General features: G+C 43.0%; 1 protein-coding gene, 1 long non-coding RNA gene and 1 pseudogene across 2 annotated transcripts in view; all 3 read left to right on the top strand.

The window, feature by feature from the left end:
- Window positions 1-5351, top strand: part of LOC112069511 (synaptopodin-like) — a 45236-nt gene extending 39885 nt beyond the window's left edge. Inside the window, 1 exon segment of the mRNA XM_070438570.1 lies at window positions 3702-5351. Coding sequence (XP_070294671.1) covers window positions 3702-4610 — 909 coding nt within the window. The 3' untranslated portion in view covers window positions 4611-5351.
- Window positions 5352-5544: 193 nt separating this feature from the next.
- Window positions 5545-8321, top strand: LOC139024114 (uncharacterized). Its single transcript, XR_011475351.1, has 2 exons — window positions 5545-7916; window positions 8068-8321. It is a non-coding gene; the product is annotated as an uncharacterized lncRNA (long non-coding RNA).
- Window positions 8322-10591: 2270 nt separating this feature from the next.
- LOC112069510 (tetraspanin-17-like) overlaps window positions 10592-19225 on the top strand; it is a 44037-nt pseudogene continuing 35403 nt past the window's right edge.

Below are 19225 nucleotides of genomic sequence, written 5' to 3'. Positions count from 1 at the left end.
CCGTGGGATGTTCAAAGTTTCTGTTTTTTTTTTTTTATAACCCAACCCTGATCTGTACTTCTCCACAACTTTGTCCCTGACCTGTTTGGAAAGCTCCTTGGTCATCATGGTGCCGCTTGCTTGGTGGTGCCCCTTGCTTAGTGGTGTTGCAGACTCTGGGGCCTTTCAGAACAGGTGTATATATATATACTGAGATCATGTGACCGATCATGTGACACTTAAATAAAGTCCACCTGTGTGCAAATAATTAGTTATAATTATATGACTTCTGAAGGTAATTGGTTGCACCAGATCTTATTTAGGGGCTTCATAGCAAAGGGGGTGAATACATAAGCAGTTATTTTTTTCATTTTACTTCACCAATTTGGACTATTTTGTATATGTCCATTACATGAAATCCAAATAAAAATACATTTAAATTACAGGTTGTAATGCAACAAAATAGTAAAAACGCCAAGGGGGATGAATACGTTTGCAAGGGACTGTACATGTATTTATATTCTGGACTCTGACGTTGCTCTTTCTGATATTTCTTTTTAAACGTATGGATGATGTGTGTATTGTTATTATGTTGCTAGATATTACTGCACTGTTGGAGCTGGAAACATAAGCAATTTGCTGCACCGGCAATAACATAAGCAAAACTGTATATGCGATCAATAAACTTTGATTCAATTTGATTTGTATAGGGGGTAACTTCAGAGTTACACTGGTTCAAGGGGAAAATAATGCTCCCGAAGAGCCTAGGCAGGGTAACAGCAAATCTTGATAACATTTACTCAAAGTTCATGTTGTCCTTAGAGCAAAATAGGCACAGATCTAGGATCAGCCTGCCCATGCCAAATACTACATATAACCAGTAGGGGTTGAAAAGTACAAATCTGACCGTAGATCAGTGTCATACTCTGATTCTGATCAACACTAGTTCAAGCTGAAAAGGAAGCTCCCCAGGAGTCTTTGCCGGGTGTCAGCCAAGCCTGTGAGAGCTTAACATGATAAGAAACTCTTTTGTAAAAGCAGACCTACAGTACCAAAGCCAACATAAGTCTTGAGAACAGCATATCTGCCAAGCTCTTCAGGAGTCTAGAGAACAGCAGACCTACCAGGCTCTTCAGGAGTCTAGAGAGCAGCAAACCTACAGTACCACACTCTCCAGGAGTCTAGAGAACAGCAGACCTACAGTACCACACTCTCCAGGAGTCTAGAGAACAGCAGACCTACAGTACCACACTCTTCAGGAGCCTAGAGAACAGCAAACCTACCAAGCTCTTCAGGAGTCTAGAGAACAGCAGACATACCAGGCCCTTCAGGAGCCTAAAGAACAGCAGACCTACCAGGCCCTTCAGGAGCCTAGAGAACAGCAGACCTACCAGGCTCTTCGGGAGTCTAGAGAACAGCAGACCTACAGTACCACACTCTTCAGGAGTCTAGAGAACAGCATATCTGCCACGCTCTTCAGGAGTCTAGAGAACAGCAGACCTACCAAGCTCTTTAGGAGCCTAGAGAACAGCAGGTCTCCATAAAGGTTAGTCACCTCAGCTTGGCCAAACTGCGGTAACGTGAGAGGGACACCAGGTGTCCTGTTTGGTTAATAAGGGAGCTCTCACACACACACACACACACACACACACACACACACACACACACACCCACCACCCACACACACACACACACACACACACACACACACACACACACACACACACACACACACACACACAGATTGGAGCTGATAGTCCGGGTTGCTATGCAGTCTGTTTTCAGCCCGACTTGTTGTTTTCTTGTCAAGGAAACCATGTAGCATTGTTGAAAACAGTTAGGTAGCCACGTTTGTGAGCTGAATGAATAGAACTAAAGTCCTCTTTAGGTCATGATCAATATATTCAAATGTTTTAAATGGACAGTTCACTATCTTTACCTTAAATACACCCAGTGGTGGAAAAAGTACCCAATTGTCATACTTGAGTAAAAGTAAAGATATCCTTAATAGAAAATGAGTCCAGTAAAAGTGAAAGTCACCCAGTAAAATACTACTTGAGTAAAAGTCTAAAAGTATTTGGTTTTAAAATATACTTTAAATATACTGCTAAAATGTAGTTAAGCATCAAAAGTAAAAGTATAAACAATTTAAAATTCCTTATATTAAGTAAACCAGATGGAACAATTTATTTAGATTTTTTTATTCACGGATAGCCAGGGGCACGCTCCAACACTCAGACATAATTTACAAACGGAGCATTTGTGTTTTGTGAGTCCTCCAGATCAGAGTCAGTAGGGATGACCAGGGATGTTCTCTGTTTAGTGAGTCTGCCAGATCAGAGGCAGTAGGGATGGCCAGGGATGTTCTCTGTTTAGTGAGTCAGATCAGAGGCAGTAGGGATGACCAGGGATGTTATCTTGATGTGTGTGAATTGGACCATTTTGCTGTCCGGCTAACCATTCAAAATGTAACGAGTACTGTTGGGTGTCAGGGAAAATGTATGGAGTAAAAAGTACATGATTTTCTTTAGGAATGTAGTGAAGTAAAAGTAAAAGTTGTCAAGAATATAAATAGCAAAGTAAAGTACAGATACCACAAAAAATGATTTAAGTAGTACTTTCAAGTATTTTTACATCACTGTATACACCACGTGTGTATACCATATGTTGCAGTATGTGCAAGGAACTCTTGTGAAAGGCTTCTCTGCACAACACCATTTAACTGTTTTACTGTTGCTGGGCCCCCTGGGGATCATTAATAAATACAACAACGTCCAGAGGTCATTCTTTTTTTAACCAGGCAGGTCAGTTAAGAACAAATTCTTATTTTCAATGGCGCCCTACCGGGGAACAGTGGGTTAACTGCCTTGTTCAGGGGGAGAACGACAGATTTTGACCTTGTCAGCTCGGGGATTCGATCTTGCAACCTTCCGGGTTACTAGTCCAACGCTCTAACCACAAGGCCATCTGCCGCCCCAATCTGTAGCCTATACACTAAGTGCTACCGGTGCTGTTTTGTTTGGTCTTTGTTGCAGATTTCACTTCTTACAGCACTGTCAATCAAAAAACACAACTTCCCTCATTTAACATTATCATGGTGTCTTACATTCATGTCTCTTTACCCTAGATTAACATTATCACAGTGTTTTACATTCATGTCTCTTTACCCTAGATTAACATTATCACAGTGTCTTACATTCAATGTCTCTTTACCCTAGATTAACATTATCACAGTGTCTTACATTCATGTCTCTTTACCCTAAGATTAACATTATAACAGTGTCTTTACATTCATGTCTCTTTACCCTAGATTAACATTATACAGTGTCTTACATTCATGTCTCTTTACCCTAGATTAACATTATCACAGTGTCTTACATTCATGTCTCTTTACCCTAGATTAACATTATCACTGTCTTACATTCATGTCTCTTTACCCAGATTAACATCACAGGTGTCTCACATTCATGTCTCTTTACCCTAGATTAACATTATCACTGGTCTCACATTCATGTCTCTTTACCATAGATTAACATTATCATGTGGTTTTACATTCATGTCTCTTTACCATAGATTAACATTATCATGGTGTCTCACATTCATGTCTCTTTACCCTAGATTAACATTATCATGGTGTCTCACATTCATGTCTCTTTACCATAGATTAACATTATCACGGTGTCTTACATTCATGTCTCTGTACTTTTAATCTCTCTCCACAGATGAGGAAGGAGTCCCCTCCGACCCCGACCCCCACCACCCCCACCACCCAGACCCCCCCCACCAGGACACCCCAGTTCACCCGGCGGTTCAGCAGCCCAGAGGGCCCCCCCACTTCCAGGCCCCTCCACCAGGCGACAGCCATCTCCCCTGCCTCCCTACCCTGGGAGACGAGGTGCAAGTCACCCACGGTGGTCAACCAGACCACCAAACCCTTCTCCACAGCCTCTTTATCCAGGCCTAAACCATCCACTACCACCTCACCTATATCGCCTGTATCTCCCTGGGGGTCCCGCTGTCAATCCCCTAACATCAACCAGACAACCAAGCCTTTCTCCACCACCATCTCCAACTCTTCCTCTTCCAGACCCTCTCACCAAGGCACCATCACCTCTCCTCTCTCCCCGTCACCCCTGTCCCCTCCCTGGGGTTCCAGATGCCAGTCTCCCATRGTCAGCCCAAGCCCCAACAACTCCAAGGCAAACCATCGCCTGTTAGCCAAGAACATCATCAACGCCGCCAAACGTAAAAACAGCCCGTCCCCAGGTGCTCTGAGCGGCCACAACCTCCCAATCTCCCCACTAGGTGACAACATCACCCACCAGCACCACCAGGGCTATGACCAGCAGCACCACCACAGCAGCTCCAAACCCCCCTTCAGCCCCTACCAGTCCAGGGCCATGGGGTGCCAGTCCCCCCCCTTCGCCAGCCCACCTCCTACCCCTACAGGGGTGATCCGGTCCCCAGTAAGGCTCTACAACACCAGGTCCCTCACTGACTCGGATGCTTCGGTGGAGTCGGAGGACTCTGGGCTGAGGTCTCCAGGACTGCAGCGTACCCACAACACCAGTCCCCGGGGCTGGGGCGGCAGCCTGAGGGTGAAGAGGGGTAGTTTTGGCACCGACCTATAGGGGGAGCCGGGGAGAGAGGGTCAGGAGAAAGGACCATTGAGCTTACCCAATAAGAGAAGAAGAAAACCCAGAGAGTACATTGATAAAGGGACTGGTGGGTTATGGGTAAATCTTAATTTCATTGACGTATAGGAGCATCTAAGATGGAGGGCACAGCGCTTGCCTCAGGTGAGATATGGAAAGGACTTTGAAAGGAACTGATCTTGTGTGTTTGTTGCTTTGGAGCATCCAGGAGTAAGGGACAATAATGGTGACCACACAGTAAATAACCTGATGCCCTTACAACGCAGCTGGGACATAGAAGCAACCTGTCTGGTGATTGTAAAGTTCACTAAAACCCACTGATTTGTCTGGCTGTCTATAGAAGAGTCCAGGACCATCACGCTCAGAGCTAGCTCAACAGTGGGATTACCGAGAGGAGATTGAAGGGAATTCACTGTTGCCTCTGCCTCTCATTCTTACGTCTTATAAAAATACGTTATACATTTATTTCACAAAAAAAAGGAAATTGAAGAGGATTCTAAAATCAAAAGCGACTTGTCTACAACTTTATATTTGGATCTTGTCATTGAAAAAAACGAAATGTATTGTATTCAGGAATTGCTGAAATGTAAAACTAGCTTACTTGCATTTGACTACGACAAAAGTTCCATTGAAAAATACAATTATTACAGGAGCTTACTTATGTTTACTCTAAATAATAGTTTTTTCTAAATTTGTACCACCCCCCCCCCCCCAAAAAAAAAAAAACAAAGAGAAAGAAAAAAAAACAAAAAACAATATGTGGAAAGATAAAATGTTTTAAAAAGAGTGATACACTTTCCCCCCCCCACATAAAACAGAGATAATGTGATGTTATATAGAGACCCTTTGCAGTTATTTCATATATATATATATATATATATATATATATATATATATATATATATATATATATATATATATATATATATATATATATATACTGTATATGTTTTAATATTGCTGGGTATACATTGGAGTAGACAGGAATGCAGTTAAACCATAGGTTGACATGATGTTTTGCAGGTCTGACACAGGTCAAACTGTGGAGAGAGAGACTGTAATTCAAAATGGCACCCTATTCTCTACAGTATATAGTGCACTACTTTTGACCCGAGCATTATGGAACCTAGTCAAAAAGTAGTGCACTATATAGGGAATAGGGTGTCATTTGGGATATAGACAGAGAGTATTGATGGGTCAGTTTCAGTACCGTAGTAGTAGTGTCTACAGGGAGGCAGGTATAGGAGTTTTGTAATATAATATTACAGCTTACTGGACTATGCTTTCATCAAGAAATCCCTTTGAACGTTGGCATGATATTTAGTAGATTATGAAAACAAAAGATGGGACTATACTCTTCCCTCTGAATGAGTACATAGAGATAGAATGGGTACAGTCAGAGACATATATTTACATTGACATTTTATAGATGTGGTTCTGGTTACATTGTAGTTTCTCTACCATTCCATAACCTTACTATGCAAAGAATCAAGAAACATTGGCGTTATTGTGGTATTGATAGCATCACAAATGGCCAAAAAAAACATACACTACAGTACAGTATATCCTTTTTAGTGATCAGGGAAACAAACGTACACTACAGAACATCCTTTTTAGTGAACAGGGAAACAACAAACGTACACTATAGTACATCCTTTTTAGTGAACAGGGAAACAACAAACGTACACTACAGTACATCCTTTTTAGTGAACAAGGAAACAACAAACGTACACTACAGAACATCCTTTTTAGTGATCAGGGAAACAACAAACGTACACTACAGTACATCCTTTTAGTGATCAGGGAAACAACAAAACGTCTTATGCAGTCTTTACCTATCGCAGTGCAATAATGCATCTATCCCCTCTATATACTGTATATACAGTTACTGTATGTTGTTTTATGTACTGCTTTGTTTCAAATGAATGTACAGATTGGCAGGTAGAAGAGAGACAGAGACAGACAAAGAGGAAGTTTGTGTAGGTTTACAGTATATGTTAACCAAGGGGACACAATGTTATGGTTTCTAAAACTGATATGTCTACTGTCCGGGCACCGACAACATACTAACAATGGCTGGGGACAACAAATACAGTATGTAGAAATACTACATTCTGAGAGATCTATAGGAAACCAAGGTTTTGTTGTCACTAATGTTGTAGGGACAAACATCTGTGTGTACCACAACGATCAAGGTAGCCAATAGGAAAGACGAATAAAAACAAAAGGCATTCCACAAGAGATGGTTGAGAGAATGTTTGCAGTCAGATGTTAGGTTGGGATCGAACGATAAGAGTAGGTTTTTGTTTCAATGACCAAACTCTTGCTCTTAAGGCCCTGTATTCCACATACAATACTCTAAATGCACATTTCAGTTTGCTTTAGATTTTTGTATTTGATCAAGTTTCACTTGATTTTGCACTTCTTTGTTTCATTCCATTATTCCTATTGGCACACAGTATTGGACTGACTTTGATTGGCTGAAACAGGTGTCATTCACAAAGAAACCACACCGTTCTCCATAATTGTCATAGTAACACAATATAATAGCCTGTTTATGTTATACAGTTAAAAAACAATTATCAGTAAATGTAAATGTTGCACTTCAACCCTCTGGAGGCATTGTATTTCAAGGCGGGGGGGGGGGGGTCACCAAGGCCACCGACGTCATTCCACATCTCTCCCTCCGGCCCCGTAGCGGATCACAAACAGAACAGAACCACAGGAAATACAGGAGTGGTTCTATCCTTGTCCCCTAAACACATAGGACTCTATGTGACCGCTGCATCAGCAGATTACTGACTAGTCACATGTGGGCTGTATTCATTAGACACCAAACGGAAGAAAAAAGGACTGAAACAGGAAGGGACTACCTGAGCTTGTCCAATAAGGATTTTGTTTTCCATTGCACAGCATTTTGCTACAGTGTGCCCTAATGAATATGACCCTGATGTGTTGAATCTCTGACTGACAGGGACAGCTGGTATGATGGTGACTTGGCACCTTGGGTAAGCAGGAATAATCTTCTCACTGGCATGTATGTGTCTTAAATGGCATCCTATTCAGAGTAAACACATTTAGCTACTTGGTTTTCCGTGTGACAGCGAAGGTTGTTGTCAGAACATTCAGAACAACAGGAAAGGTCAAATGCAAAAAATGTCCAAATGCTACGAACGGAAGCAATCAACAATTTGTCAACAAAACAATAGAAAGCTATGGGGGCATTGCTGATGCAGCCACTGTGGGTTTGTTTCAGCCTTGAGTAAACCCCCTCCCCTGAGAGTCCCCCCCCCCCCTCCCCTGAGTGTCTCCCCCTGCCAATCCACACAGGAGCCACTTTGGGTTTGTTTCAGCCTTGAGTAAAACCCCCTGCCAATCAACCCAGGAGCCACTGTGGGTTTGTTCAGCCTTGCGTAAACCCCCCCTCCCTGAGAGTCTCCCCCGCCTATCAACACAGATTGGCTATGTCCCAATTAGTTCCCAATTAGTTCTTAACAGAATGTATTACAACAAGAGGGGGAGATTTTCTTGAGTTTGGGACACAGATTTGGTAATATGACTATCAACCAATGATGTTGTGTGTGTGTGTCTGTGTATCAACAATAGGTCTCATGTACCCCTCCTTAATTCTGTGTTATTTTAAACAACGGAACACAAAACAAAATAAAAGTGCTGACACTAATTATATCAATGTTGTATGTGGTCTCTGTATCTCTGTCTCTTCCACTTCAGCTCCCTAAACACTTCAGTTACATTACAACAGGAAGGGCCTACGTATATGTCGTAGAGGCTAATCTGGGAATTACAACAGTAGGAAGGCCTACGTAGATGTCGTAGAGGCTAATCTGGGATATTACAACAGTAGGAAGGGCCTACGTAAGATGTCGTAGAGGCTAATCTGGGATATTACAACAGTAGGAAGGGCCTACGTAGATGTTGTAGAGGCTAATCTGGGATATTACAACAGTAGGAAGGGCCTATGTAGATGTTGTAGAGGCTAATCTGGGATATTACAACAGTAGGAAGGGCCTATGTAGATGTCGTAGAGGCTAATCTGGGATATTACAACAGTAGGAAGGGCCTACGTAGATGTTGTAGAGGCTAATCTGGGATATTACAACAGTAGGAAGGGCCTATGTAGATGTCGTAGAGGCTAATCTGGGATATTACAACAGGAAGAAGACTATGTAGATTTTGAACAGGCTAATCTGGGAATACCTAAATTCATGGTGTTCTGTCACGATCCATAATGCTACACAGTTACCATGGTTCTTATCCATGCTCATAGTCTTTTATAGTATATGATAGGGGAAAAGGACTATGACGACATACTAACTCAGAATCATTTAATGCAGCACACCAGCAGCCACCAAGAGAAAATCAATACAGATAGCAGCTAACAAGCAAACACAAGTCTGTCAGGCAGACCTCTGGGCTTTCTGAGCCCCTTCAGCCATCTCACTGGTGTCTATAAGAGATACTCTTTCTGCATCTTAAATGGAACCCTATTCCCTAAATAGTGCACTACTTTTGACCACGACTCATAGGTTTCTGGTCAAAAGCAGTGCACTATATAGGGAATAGAGAGTGTCATTTGAGACGCAGTTCTCTCCATCTCACAAGATGAATGTATTCATGAGGGAAATCTGTCATTCACACAGCCAGCTAGTGAGGACAAACTATATTGATTCTAGAGTTAAACATCCACTGATTTTATTCACATTTCAAGAACTATGTAGTACATTTTTAAGAACAAATTCTTATTTACAATGACCCGGACAATTGTGCACCACCCTATGGGACTCCCAATCACAGCCGGTTGTGATAAAGACTGGATTCCAACCAGGGTGTCTGTAGTGATGCCTCTAGCACTGAGATGCAGTGCCTTAGACCACTGTGCCACTCCGGGAGTCCAAAGTTAACCTCAGGCAATCTTAGAGTATTGCTGTATCTATTTTAATAACTCATTTTGTCATGAGAACATAGCCAGACAGTAGCTACACATCATTTTGGGGATACTGACTTATGGAAATCTGATTTGATGTAGCCTACATATTGGGCAGCTATACACATGTAAATGAAGGAYGAGAATTATTGGAATTATCATAATTGAGTGATTTACAGACATGCATAGACTGCCATCTGTAGGACTAAAGAGGGGGAGTTTTAATGTCCAGTATCTTCACCTGTAGTAATCTACCATAACACCAGGTTGCAGTACAACACAGGTCAGATCTGGTCAGGTCAGGAATCACTGATGTAGCCTGGCTGAAGCAACCCACAGTGACTCACAGCACTGGGAAAGCTGTGACACACTGGTCTGGAATGGAGGCCATTTGTTAAATGCAATCATCGCTCAGATATTGATCGACGGGTTTGATTGATTCTCTCAAATGTTTTCTTTCCCTCATGGGTTGAGCCTTGGTGTTTCAAATCAAATACATATTTGGGGGGGGATTTAAAAAAAATCCAACCGTTGTTATGGAAGCGGGGGCTGTGTTTGGCTGTGCTTGTGGGTGTTTGAGTGAGAATAGACACAGAGAGCCAAGCCGTAAAATCACATCCCCCTTCATTATAGATGCATTGTGCTGACAACGTCAAAGAGCCATTCCTTCCAGACTCTGACGTCAGGAGGATTTGGAGAGTTAAGTGTTAGCCAGACTATCACTGATAGACCCACAGCCACAGCACAATCCCCCCCCCCATACATTTAAAGTTGTTAATTGCTGCACATTTTGTCTTATTCAGTATTGCTTAATTTTAGTTTTAGTGTAGTAGTTGTACATTTTAAACTGTCAAATAACAAATGCAAGAATTGCCAGTGCCTCTTACTTGGTACGTATGTAACGTTATTTATGTTGTACAAATAGCTAAATCGTTTTCAGAGGGTGTGTTCATCATTCACCATTGTCATGTTTGGTCTTTGTACTGCACCAGGAAAAAGAAGTACAGCAGTGCTGTTCACGAATAATTCCACTGCAGGTCGCTCTAGAAAAAAACTTAGCTAGATGGGTTTCCTCAGCTCAGTTCATATGACAGCGAGGGTTGTTGTCAACAAGAAAGGTCAAATGCAAAACAACCAAATGCTATGAACGGGAGAAATCGACTATATATCATCAACAAAACAACAATTATTTGGATTTAGCTTTCAACTATATGTTTAGTTACGGAGAGTAGCGTTGTACGTTGAACCGCAGATGAATGTATATTTAGTTTACACATCCAAAGTGCTTTTGGATCTGTTGTTAGCTAGTAAGCTAACTCCAGCTAACTAGCTAGCCGGCGATGTATTTGTGATTTGGCTGGCTGGCTAGCTAGCTAGTTAGCTGATTTTCCCCCCAAGTTGTTTTATGGAGATAGCTAGCTTGTGTGTTACACAAGTAGTAGTTAGTTTGTCATTGCCGTGATTGTAGGTTAGCTAACAAGCTAACTAACCAGTGGCGTCTACATTGTTAGCTAGCTAGCTAGCCTCGACGTTTACAGGATGAGCAACGTTAGCAGTCAAAAACGGCAGCATTTTAAAGGAGCCGAAGTGAGCTGCAGTGTCAAATACTTCTTGTTTGGATTTAACATCATATTTTGGGTAAGTAGCTAACATTTTGTATTTCACACCTGCATGTATTTATTCTAAACAAGAGTTTTTCTAGTGCTGCCCAAAAGAGACAAAGGAACTAAACAAGTTAAAACTATGCTCGATCGCCTAGCCCTAAAACTATATTCCGATGTTCTTTATCGAACAAATCCTAAAATACTGTACAGTCGGTTAGTCCCATAGATAGTGATCATTTCCTGTTATTGATTTGGTGACGCTAGCTACCTTTCTTGACAGTGACCATCTGCCAGGTGAATGTGTCAGACGTATGCATCACACCATTATGAGTGATTCGTTGATTGGAAACGGTCAATTTTCCCATTTCCTCTCTAGCTATATATATATTTAAAATAAACTGTTGTTTGATGATCCATCTGCTAATATTTGACTCATTGGGCAATATTGTGCGTATTTGTGTGGAGTCTATTGTGTGGTTCCCAGCAGCCCTAAAGTGTTAGTAATGTGMGACAGCAGAATGCCAACAATAGTAGGTAGTAAATTACACTGTGGGTGTGTGCTCCCCATAGTTCTGATGAATAGCTGTTTGTTGGGTAGGCTTGGGTGTGTGTAGACCTATTTGTGTTGGTATGCATGGTTGGGCTGTTGAAGTAAGACAGCTAGCTAACTGTCTCTGTACTCTACTGCGTTAATGCCTGTCCTATCCTTGACTGTTAACCTCGTACAATAGCCACTCTCACTCTGAGCTAACCTACTCCGCCCATACACACCTCTTAAAGCATGGCTTAGACAGTGAGCTAGTGTACAGTACACAGTAGCCACTGAGTCCGTGTCAGCAACACTGTCATGGTCACACACACACAAAGAGCTGATAGGATACTAGTCAGGGACAGGGTTATTTCATGTTGCAAGCCTAAGTAGTAATTATAAAACTGGTTGTTTGGGTGCTGATTTGGTGATAGCGGGGAGTTATAGCGCCACAGTCCCTGCATTCTTCAGGTAATACCTGTGAACAGTTCTGTTAGATTTAATTATTCGCTTCCACTGTCCCACATCCCCAGCCAGTCAATTTATAAACTTAATCTCCCATAGTAAAAAGTGTCTAGACAATATTTCCCCATGCTATTAGACTAGCATTTGGTTTGCAACATTTGGGGTTTCTCCAAACTTTGCCGTCTGCCTCTCTGACCTGTGGGAAATGTTTAGTTTTTTGTGTGATCTCCACCTTGCAAATATGAAGGTGAAGAGGCAGACAGCTTCTCTGATCCAGGCAAATTCATTTATCAGGATCATTATAATAGATATCCAAATAAATGACAATAGAAACAAAGGTAAACAAACAAAAGTGTACATAGTTTGCTGTCATTTGAGCTGCTTGATATGATTGTGTGTTAGCTTTAGTTGGCTAGCTAGCAAATGAGAAGTAGCTAGCCTGCTATTGCTGCATGCCAAGGATTTGCTTAGCATAGCAACAATTGCAAATAGAATGGCTAGAAGGAACAAACTGCCGATTTGGCTAGCAACTTCAGAATCTTAGAACTAACGACTGGCTTTTTCCCAGACTATTTTGTATGGTGGAAAGATGAAATAAAACTAATTTACTCAATATAATAAAGTTTGTAATAAAGATTCTCTGGTCTGATTAAATCATAATTAAACTCTTTGGCCTGAATGCCAAGCGTCACGTCTGGAGGAACCAGCCACCATCCCTGCGGTGAAGCATGGTGGTGGCAGCATCATACTGTGGGGATGTTTTTCAGCGGCAGGGACTGGGAGACTAGTCAGGATCGAGGTAAAGATTAACAGAGCAAAGTACAGAGAGATCCTTGATAAAAACCTGCTACAGAGCACTCAGGACCTCAGACTGGGGCGATGGTTCATCTTCCAACAGGACAACATCCCTAAGCACACAGCCAAGACCACGCAGGAGTGGCTTCGGGACAAGTCTCTAAATGTTCTTGAGTGGCCCAGCCAGAGCCCAGACTTGAACCCAATCAAACATCTCTTGAGAGAGATCTGAAAATAGCTGTGCAGCAACACTCCACATCCAACCTGACGGAGCTTGAGAGGATCTGTAGAGATGAATGGAAGAAACCCCCCAAATACAGGTGTGCCAAGCTTGTAGCGTCATACCCAAGAAGACTCGAGGCTGTAATCGCTGCCAAAGGTGCTTCAACAAAGTAATGAGTCACATTCCCAGTGGGTCAGAAGTTTACATTCTCAATTAGTATTTGGTAGCATTGCCTTTAAATTGTTTAACTTGGGTCAAATGTTTCGYGTAGCCTTCCACAAGCTTCCCACAATAAGTTGGGTGAATGTTGGCCCATTCCTCCTGACATAGCTGGTGTAACTGAGTCAGGTTTGTAGGCCTCCTTGCTCACACACTTTTTCACTTCTGCCCACCAATTTTCTATAGGATTAAGGTCAGGGCTTTGTGATGGCCACTCCAGTACCTTGACTTTGTTGTCCTGAAGCCAATTTGCCACAACTTTGGAAGTATGCTTGGGGTCATTGTCCATTTGGAAGACCCGTTTGTGACCAAGCTTTAACTTCCTGACTGATGTCTTGAGATTTTGCTTCACTATATCCACATAATTTTCCTACCTCATGATGCCATCTATTTTGTGAAGTGCACCAGTCCCTCCTGCAACAAAGCACCCCCACAACATGATGCTGCCACCCCCGTGCTTCACAGTTAGTATGATGTTCTTCGGTTTGCAAGCCTCCCCCTTTTTCCTCCAAACATAATGATGGTCATTATGGCCAAACAGCTTTATTTTTGTTTCATCAGACCGGAAGACATTTCTCCAAAATGTACGATCTTTGTCCCCATGTGCAGTTGCAAACCGTTGTCTGGCTTTTTTATAGCGGTTTTGGAGCAGTGARTTCTTCCTTGCTGAGCGGCCTTTCAGGTTATGTCGATATAGGACTCGTTTTACTGTGGATATAGATACTTTTGTACCTGTTTCCTCCAGCATCTTCACAAGGTCCTTTGCTGTTGTTCTGGGATTTATTTACACTTTTCGCACCAAAGTACGTTCATCTCTCGGAGACAGAACGTGTCTTCTTCCTGAGTGGTATGACGACTGCGTGGTCCCATGGTGTTTATACTTGCGTACTATTGTTTGTACAGATGAATGTGATACCTTCAGGTGTTTAGAAATTGCTCTCAAGGATGAACCAGACTTATGGAGGTCTACAATTTGTTTTCTGAGGTCTTGGCTGATTTCTTTTGATTTTCCCATGACGTCAAGCAAAGAGGCACTGAGTTTGAAGGTAGGCCTTGAAATACATCCACAGGTACACCTCCAATTGACTCAAATGATGTCAATTAGCCTATCAGAAGCTTCTAAAGCCATGACATAATTTTCTGTAATTTTCCAAGCTGTTTAAAAGGCACAGTCCACTTAGTCTATGTAAACTTCTGACCCACTGGAATTGTGATACAGTGAATTATAAGTAAAATATTCTGTCTGTAAACAATTGTTGGAAAAATTACTTGTGTCATGCACCATGTAGATGTTCTAACCAACTTGCCAAAACTATAGTTTGTTAACAAGAAATGTGTGGAGTGGTTGAAAACGACTTTTAATGACTCCAACCTAAGTGTATGTAAACTTCTGACTTCAACTGTATATGTGTGTGTATATATATATATAATGTCTGGAACGAAACAAATGGAATGTCGTCAAATACATGGAAACCATGTAAAAAAATAAAAAAGGTATTTGATACCATTCCACTAATTCCTCTCCAGCCATTACCACGAGCCCGTCCTCCCCAATTAAGGTGCCACCAACCTCCCGTGACACACACACACTACATACGCTCACACACATGCATTTTGATGACACACACACTCACACATAGACAGTCTTTCATACTCTGCACATACGCTGCTGCTACTCTGTTTATACAGTACCTGGTACTCCCTGTATGAAAAAAATACTTAAAATACATGTAATTTTGTCCTTGAAATGTTGCGATCCATTTATGTAAATGTCATTTTATTAATTAAAAAAATAAAATGACATTTACATAAATGGATCGCAACATTTCAAGGACAACATTACATGTATTTTTTTTTCATTTCAGTGTGGACAGCAACATTAGTAATCTCGAAACTATACTTTAAGGAAAATGTTTATCCATATATTTACATTTTTTTATGTTTAGCTAGAAATACTATATTTTAAAAGTATGCATTAAGTCTGTAATAGAATAAATGTTGAAAAAACAAATTCAGCTAAAAAGATTTGGTACGGGTCCTTTAGATCCTCAAAAGGTTCTGCTAGCTGCACCATTGAGAGCATCTTGATTGGCTGCATCACCGCCTGGTATGGTAACGGCTTGGCATCCAACCGCAATGCGCTACAGAGGGTAATTCATACGGCCTAGTTACATCATTGGGGCCGTACTCCCTGTCATCCAGGACCTCTATACCAGGCGGTGTCAGAGGAAGGCCCTACAAATTGTCAAAAACTCCAGCCACCCAAGTCATAGACTGTTTTCTCTGCTACCGTATGGCAAGCGGTACCGGAGCGCCAAGTCTGGGTCCAAATGGCACCTGAACAGCTTCTACCTCCAAACCATAAGCCTGCTGAACAGTTAATCAAATGACTACCCAGACTATATACATTGATCCCCATTTATTATTTATATCATTATCTTAATTGTTTTTTACTGACTCTATGCACACACTCACACACACTAGACTGACATTCCAACTCACGCATACATGCAAACACACACCAGTGGGGGCTGCTGAGGGGAGGACGGCTCATAATAATGTCTGGAACGAAGCAAATGGAATGGCGTCAAATACATGGAAACCATGTTTAAAAAAAAATATATGTATTTGATACCATTCCACTAATTCCTCTCCAGCCATTACCACGAGCCCGTCCTCCCCAATTAAGGTGCCACCAACCTCCTGTGACACACACACACACTACATACGCTCACACYCATGCATTTTGATGACACACACACTCACACATAGACAGTCTTTCATACTCTGCACATACGCTGCCGCTACTGTGTTTATTATCTATCCTGATTGCCTAGTCACTTTTACTCCTACCCAGATGTACCCCTGAACATTGACTAGGTAGTGGTACTCCTTGTATACAACCATGTTACTACCTGGTACCCCTGCATATTGACTAGGTACTGGTACTTCCTGTATATAGCCATGTTATTACCTGGTAATACCTGGTACCCCTGCTTATTGACTAGGTACTGGTACTTCCTGTATATAGCCATGTTACTACCTGGTACCACTGCATATTGACTAGGTTCTGGTACTTCCTGTATATAGCCATGTTATTACCTGGTACTCCCTGTGTATAACCATGTTATTACCTGGTACTCCCTGTATATAGCCATGTTATTACCTGGTATAATAGCACTGAGTGCTGACGTCATCTGGACTGGTCTGTTGTAGCTCTAGGTTATAGTTTGGTTATTATACTTGATGGCTAGATCAGCTTTACAGTTCGACACTCGAACGCACTCAGCGCTTCAAGCAGGATTCACACTGATTAAAGGAGAGCTTCTCCCCAACTTGTCTATAATCCTACTGTCCGCAGTGGAGAAAGGATGGAATCCTAGCCGCATGTGATTGTTATGATACATACACCCAAACATGAGAGAGATTGGAGGGAGGTGAGGGAGGGAGAGAGGTGGATGGGAGGGAGAGGAGAGATATGGAGGGAGGGAAAGAGAGATGGAGGAGAGGGAGAAGAGAGAGAGTAGAGGAGGGAGGGAGAAGAGGAGGGAGAGAGAGGGAGAGGAGAGAGAGATGGAGGGGAGAGAGAGATGGAGGGAGGGGAGAGAGAGATGGAGTGGAGGGAGAGAGAGAGGAGAGAGAGGAGGGAGAGAGAGGAGAGAGAGAGGAGGGAGAGAGAGAGAGAGAGAGAGGAGGGAGGGAGAGAGAGAGAGGGTGGAGATGGAGGTGGATGGAGTGGAGGGAGGTGTGAGAGAGGTGGAAGAGAGAGGGTGGAGAGAGGTGGAGTTGGAGAGAGGTGGAGGCGGAGTTGAGAGAGTGGAGAGAGAGATGGAGGTGGAGAGAGAGATGGAGGTGGAGAGAGGTGGAGGTGGAGAGAGCGAGAGATGTAGAAAGGGAGGGAGAGGAAGGTGGAGAGAGGCGGAGTGGAGAGAGGCGGAGGTGGAGAGAGGCGGCAGGCGGAGGTGGAGAGAGGTGGAGGTGGAGAGAGAGAGAGAGCGAGAGATGGAGGGAGGGAGAGAGAGGAGAGAGAGCGATGTGAAAGGGAGGGTAGAGAGAGAGCGTTTGAGTGAGCGTTCTATCCTCGCTAATCCCACTGGATTAAGTTTGAAGGGACTAACCTCTGATCTCCAACTAATACTTTACCTGGACTCTGTCTGGTGTCCTCCCCAGTCACAGCCAGGTCCCAGGGCCACCCTGCACTCAATATAGGACTTATAGGCCCAACAGAAAGGAACTGGTAAATAGCTTTACCTTTTTAAATGATCAATATATACAATAGACAATCATCCTAATTATTTCAAATAAAATAGGGGTCATCGCTGCCTGCTCACTTTACAGATTAAACCTAATTTAATCTAGTCGATTATTTGTCAAAATGTTTACAACCAATAATGTATTGTCAGTGTTGTGTTTTTAGAGTTGGCTTCGTGAATCTGCGTGTCTAACTTCCTTATTAGCTGCAAACAGGAGACATAGAAATGGTTATCCATCGAGTTTCATCTCACTCTATTATAACGTGCCACTTTCCTCACAGTGAATCCTTTCTCAAACAGTTTGTCTGAACAACTCTCGCTTCGTTCTGTTTCGCACTCATCTCTTCTCGGCTCCTCGTTTAATGCACCTCTCCCAGCTCTTACTGCACACCTACCCATGACGCACCCCTCTCTTTCTTCCATTGCACTGTAACCAGCATTCTCCACCGCACTGAGAACTCGCACTGAACGTCTCCATGGACGAATGACAGTACCGGACTGTGACTCAAATCTTGAAACCCCTATCGTGACGGTACAGTTTTACCAGTCAAAAAGTTGGACTAACACTACCTCAGTTCGCAGCTTGTTTTCTTTTGTTTTTATCCTTTTCTTACTCATTGTTAGAATAGTATAGTGAAGACATCAACACTATGAAATAACACATTTGGAATCTAGTAGTACGCAAAAAAAGTGTTATTGTGAGATTCTTCAAATTTGCTCATAGACCCTTTGCCTTGATGAAGCTTTGTACTACTCTTGGCGTTATCTCATACTGGGAAGGTTGGTCTTCCTCTGGCTCAACCATTATTCTCCTGGAGGATGGTTGGTGTCTCCCTTGCTACCCAGTGTATCTCTCTCTCTGGAGGATGGTTGGCCTCGCCGCTCACTCCAGGATCCTCTCCTGGAGGGATGGTTGGCCTCCATGCCTCACGCCAATATCTTCCTGGAGGATGGTTTAGGTTCTCCTGCTCACCGCAGTATCTCTCCTGGCAGATGTTTGCCTCCTCCGCTCACGCCTAGTATGTCTCTCCTGGCAGATGTTTGGCTTTCTCCCCGCCCCCAGTAATCCTCTCCTGGCAGATGTTGCCCCATGGGCTCTCCTGGCTCATTCGAGTATCTCTCCTGGAGGATGGTTGACCTCCCCGCCTCACCCAGTATCTTCTCCTGGAGGATGGTTGGCCTTCCTCTCTCACCAGTATCTCTCCTGTGCAGGAATGGTTGGTCTCCCTGCTCACGCCAGTAATTCTCTCCTGAGGATGGTTGGCCTCCCGCTCACCCAGTATCTCTCACTGGAGTGATGGTTGGCCTCCCGCCTCACCCAGTATCTCTCCTGGAGATGGTTGGGCACTCCATGCCTCACCCCAGTATCTCTCCTGGAGGATGGTTGGTTCTTCCCTGCTCACTCCATCGTATCTCTTGCCGATGTCTTTTGGCCTCCCCGCTCACCCAGTATTTCTCCTGAGGATGGTTGGCCTCCCCGCTCACCCTAGTAATCTCTCCTGGAAGGATGGTTGGTCTCTCCGCTCACCAGTATCTTCTCCTGGAGGATGGTTGGCCA

This window comes from Salvelinus sp. IW2-2015, unplaced genomic scaffold, assembly GCF_002910315.2.
Source record: "Salvelinus sp. IW2-2015 unplaced genomic scaffold, ASM291031v2 Un_scaffold1036, whole genome shotgun sequence".
NCBI classification, from domain to species: domain Eukaryota; kingdom Metazoa; phylum Chordata; class Actinopteri; order Salmoniformes; family Salmonidae; genus Salvelinus; species Salvelinus sp. IW2-2015.
This window is presented reverse-complemented; position numbering and strand designations above follow the sequence as displayed.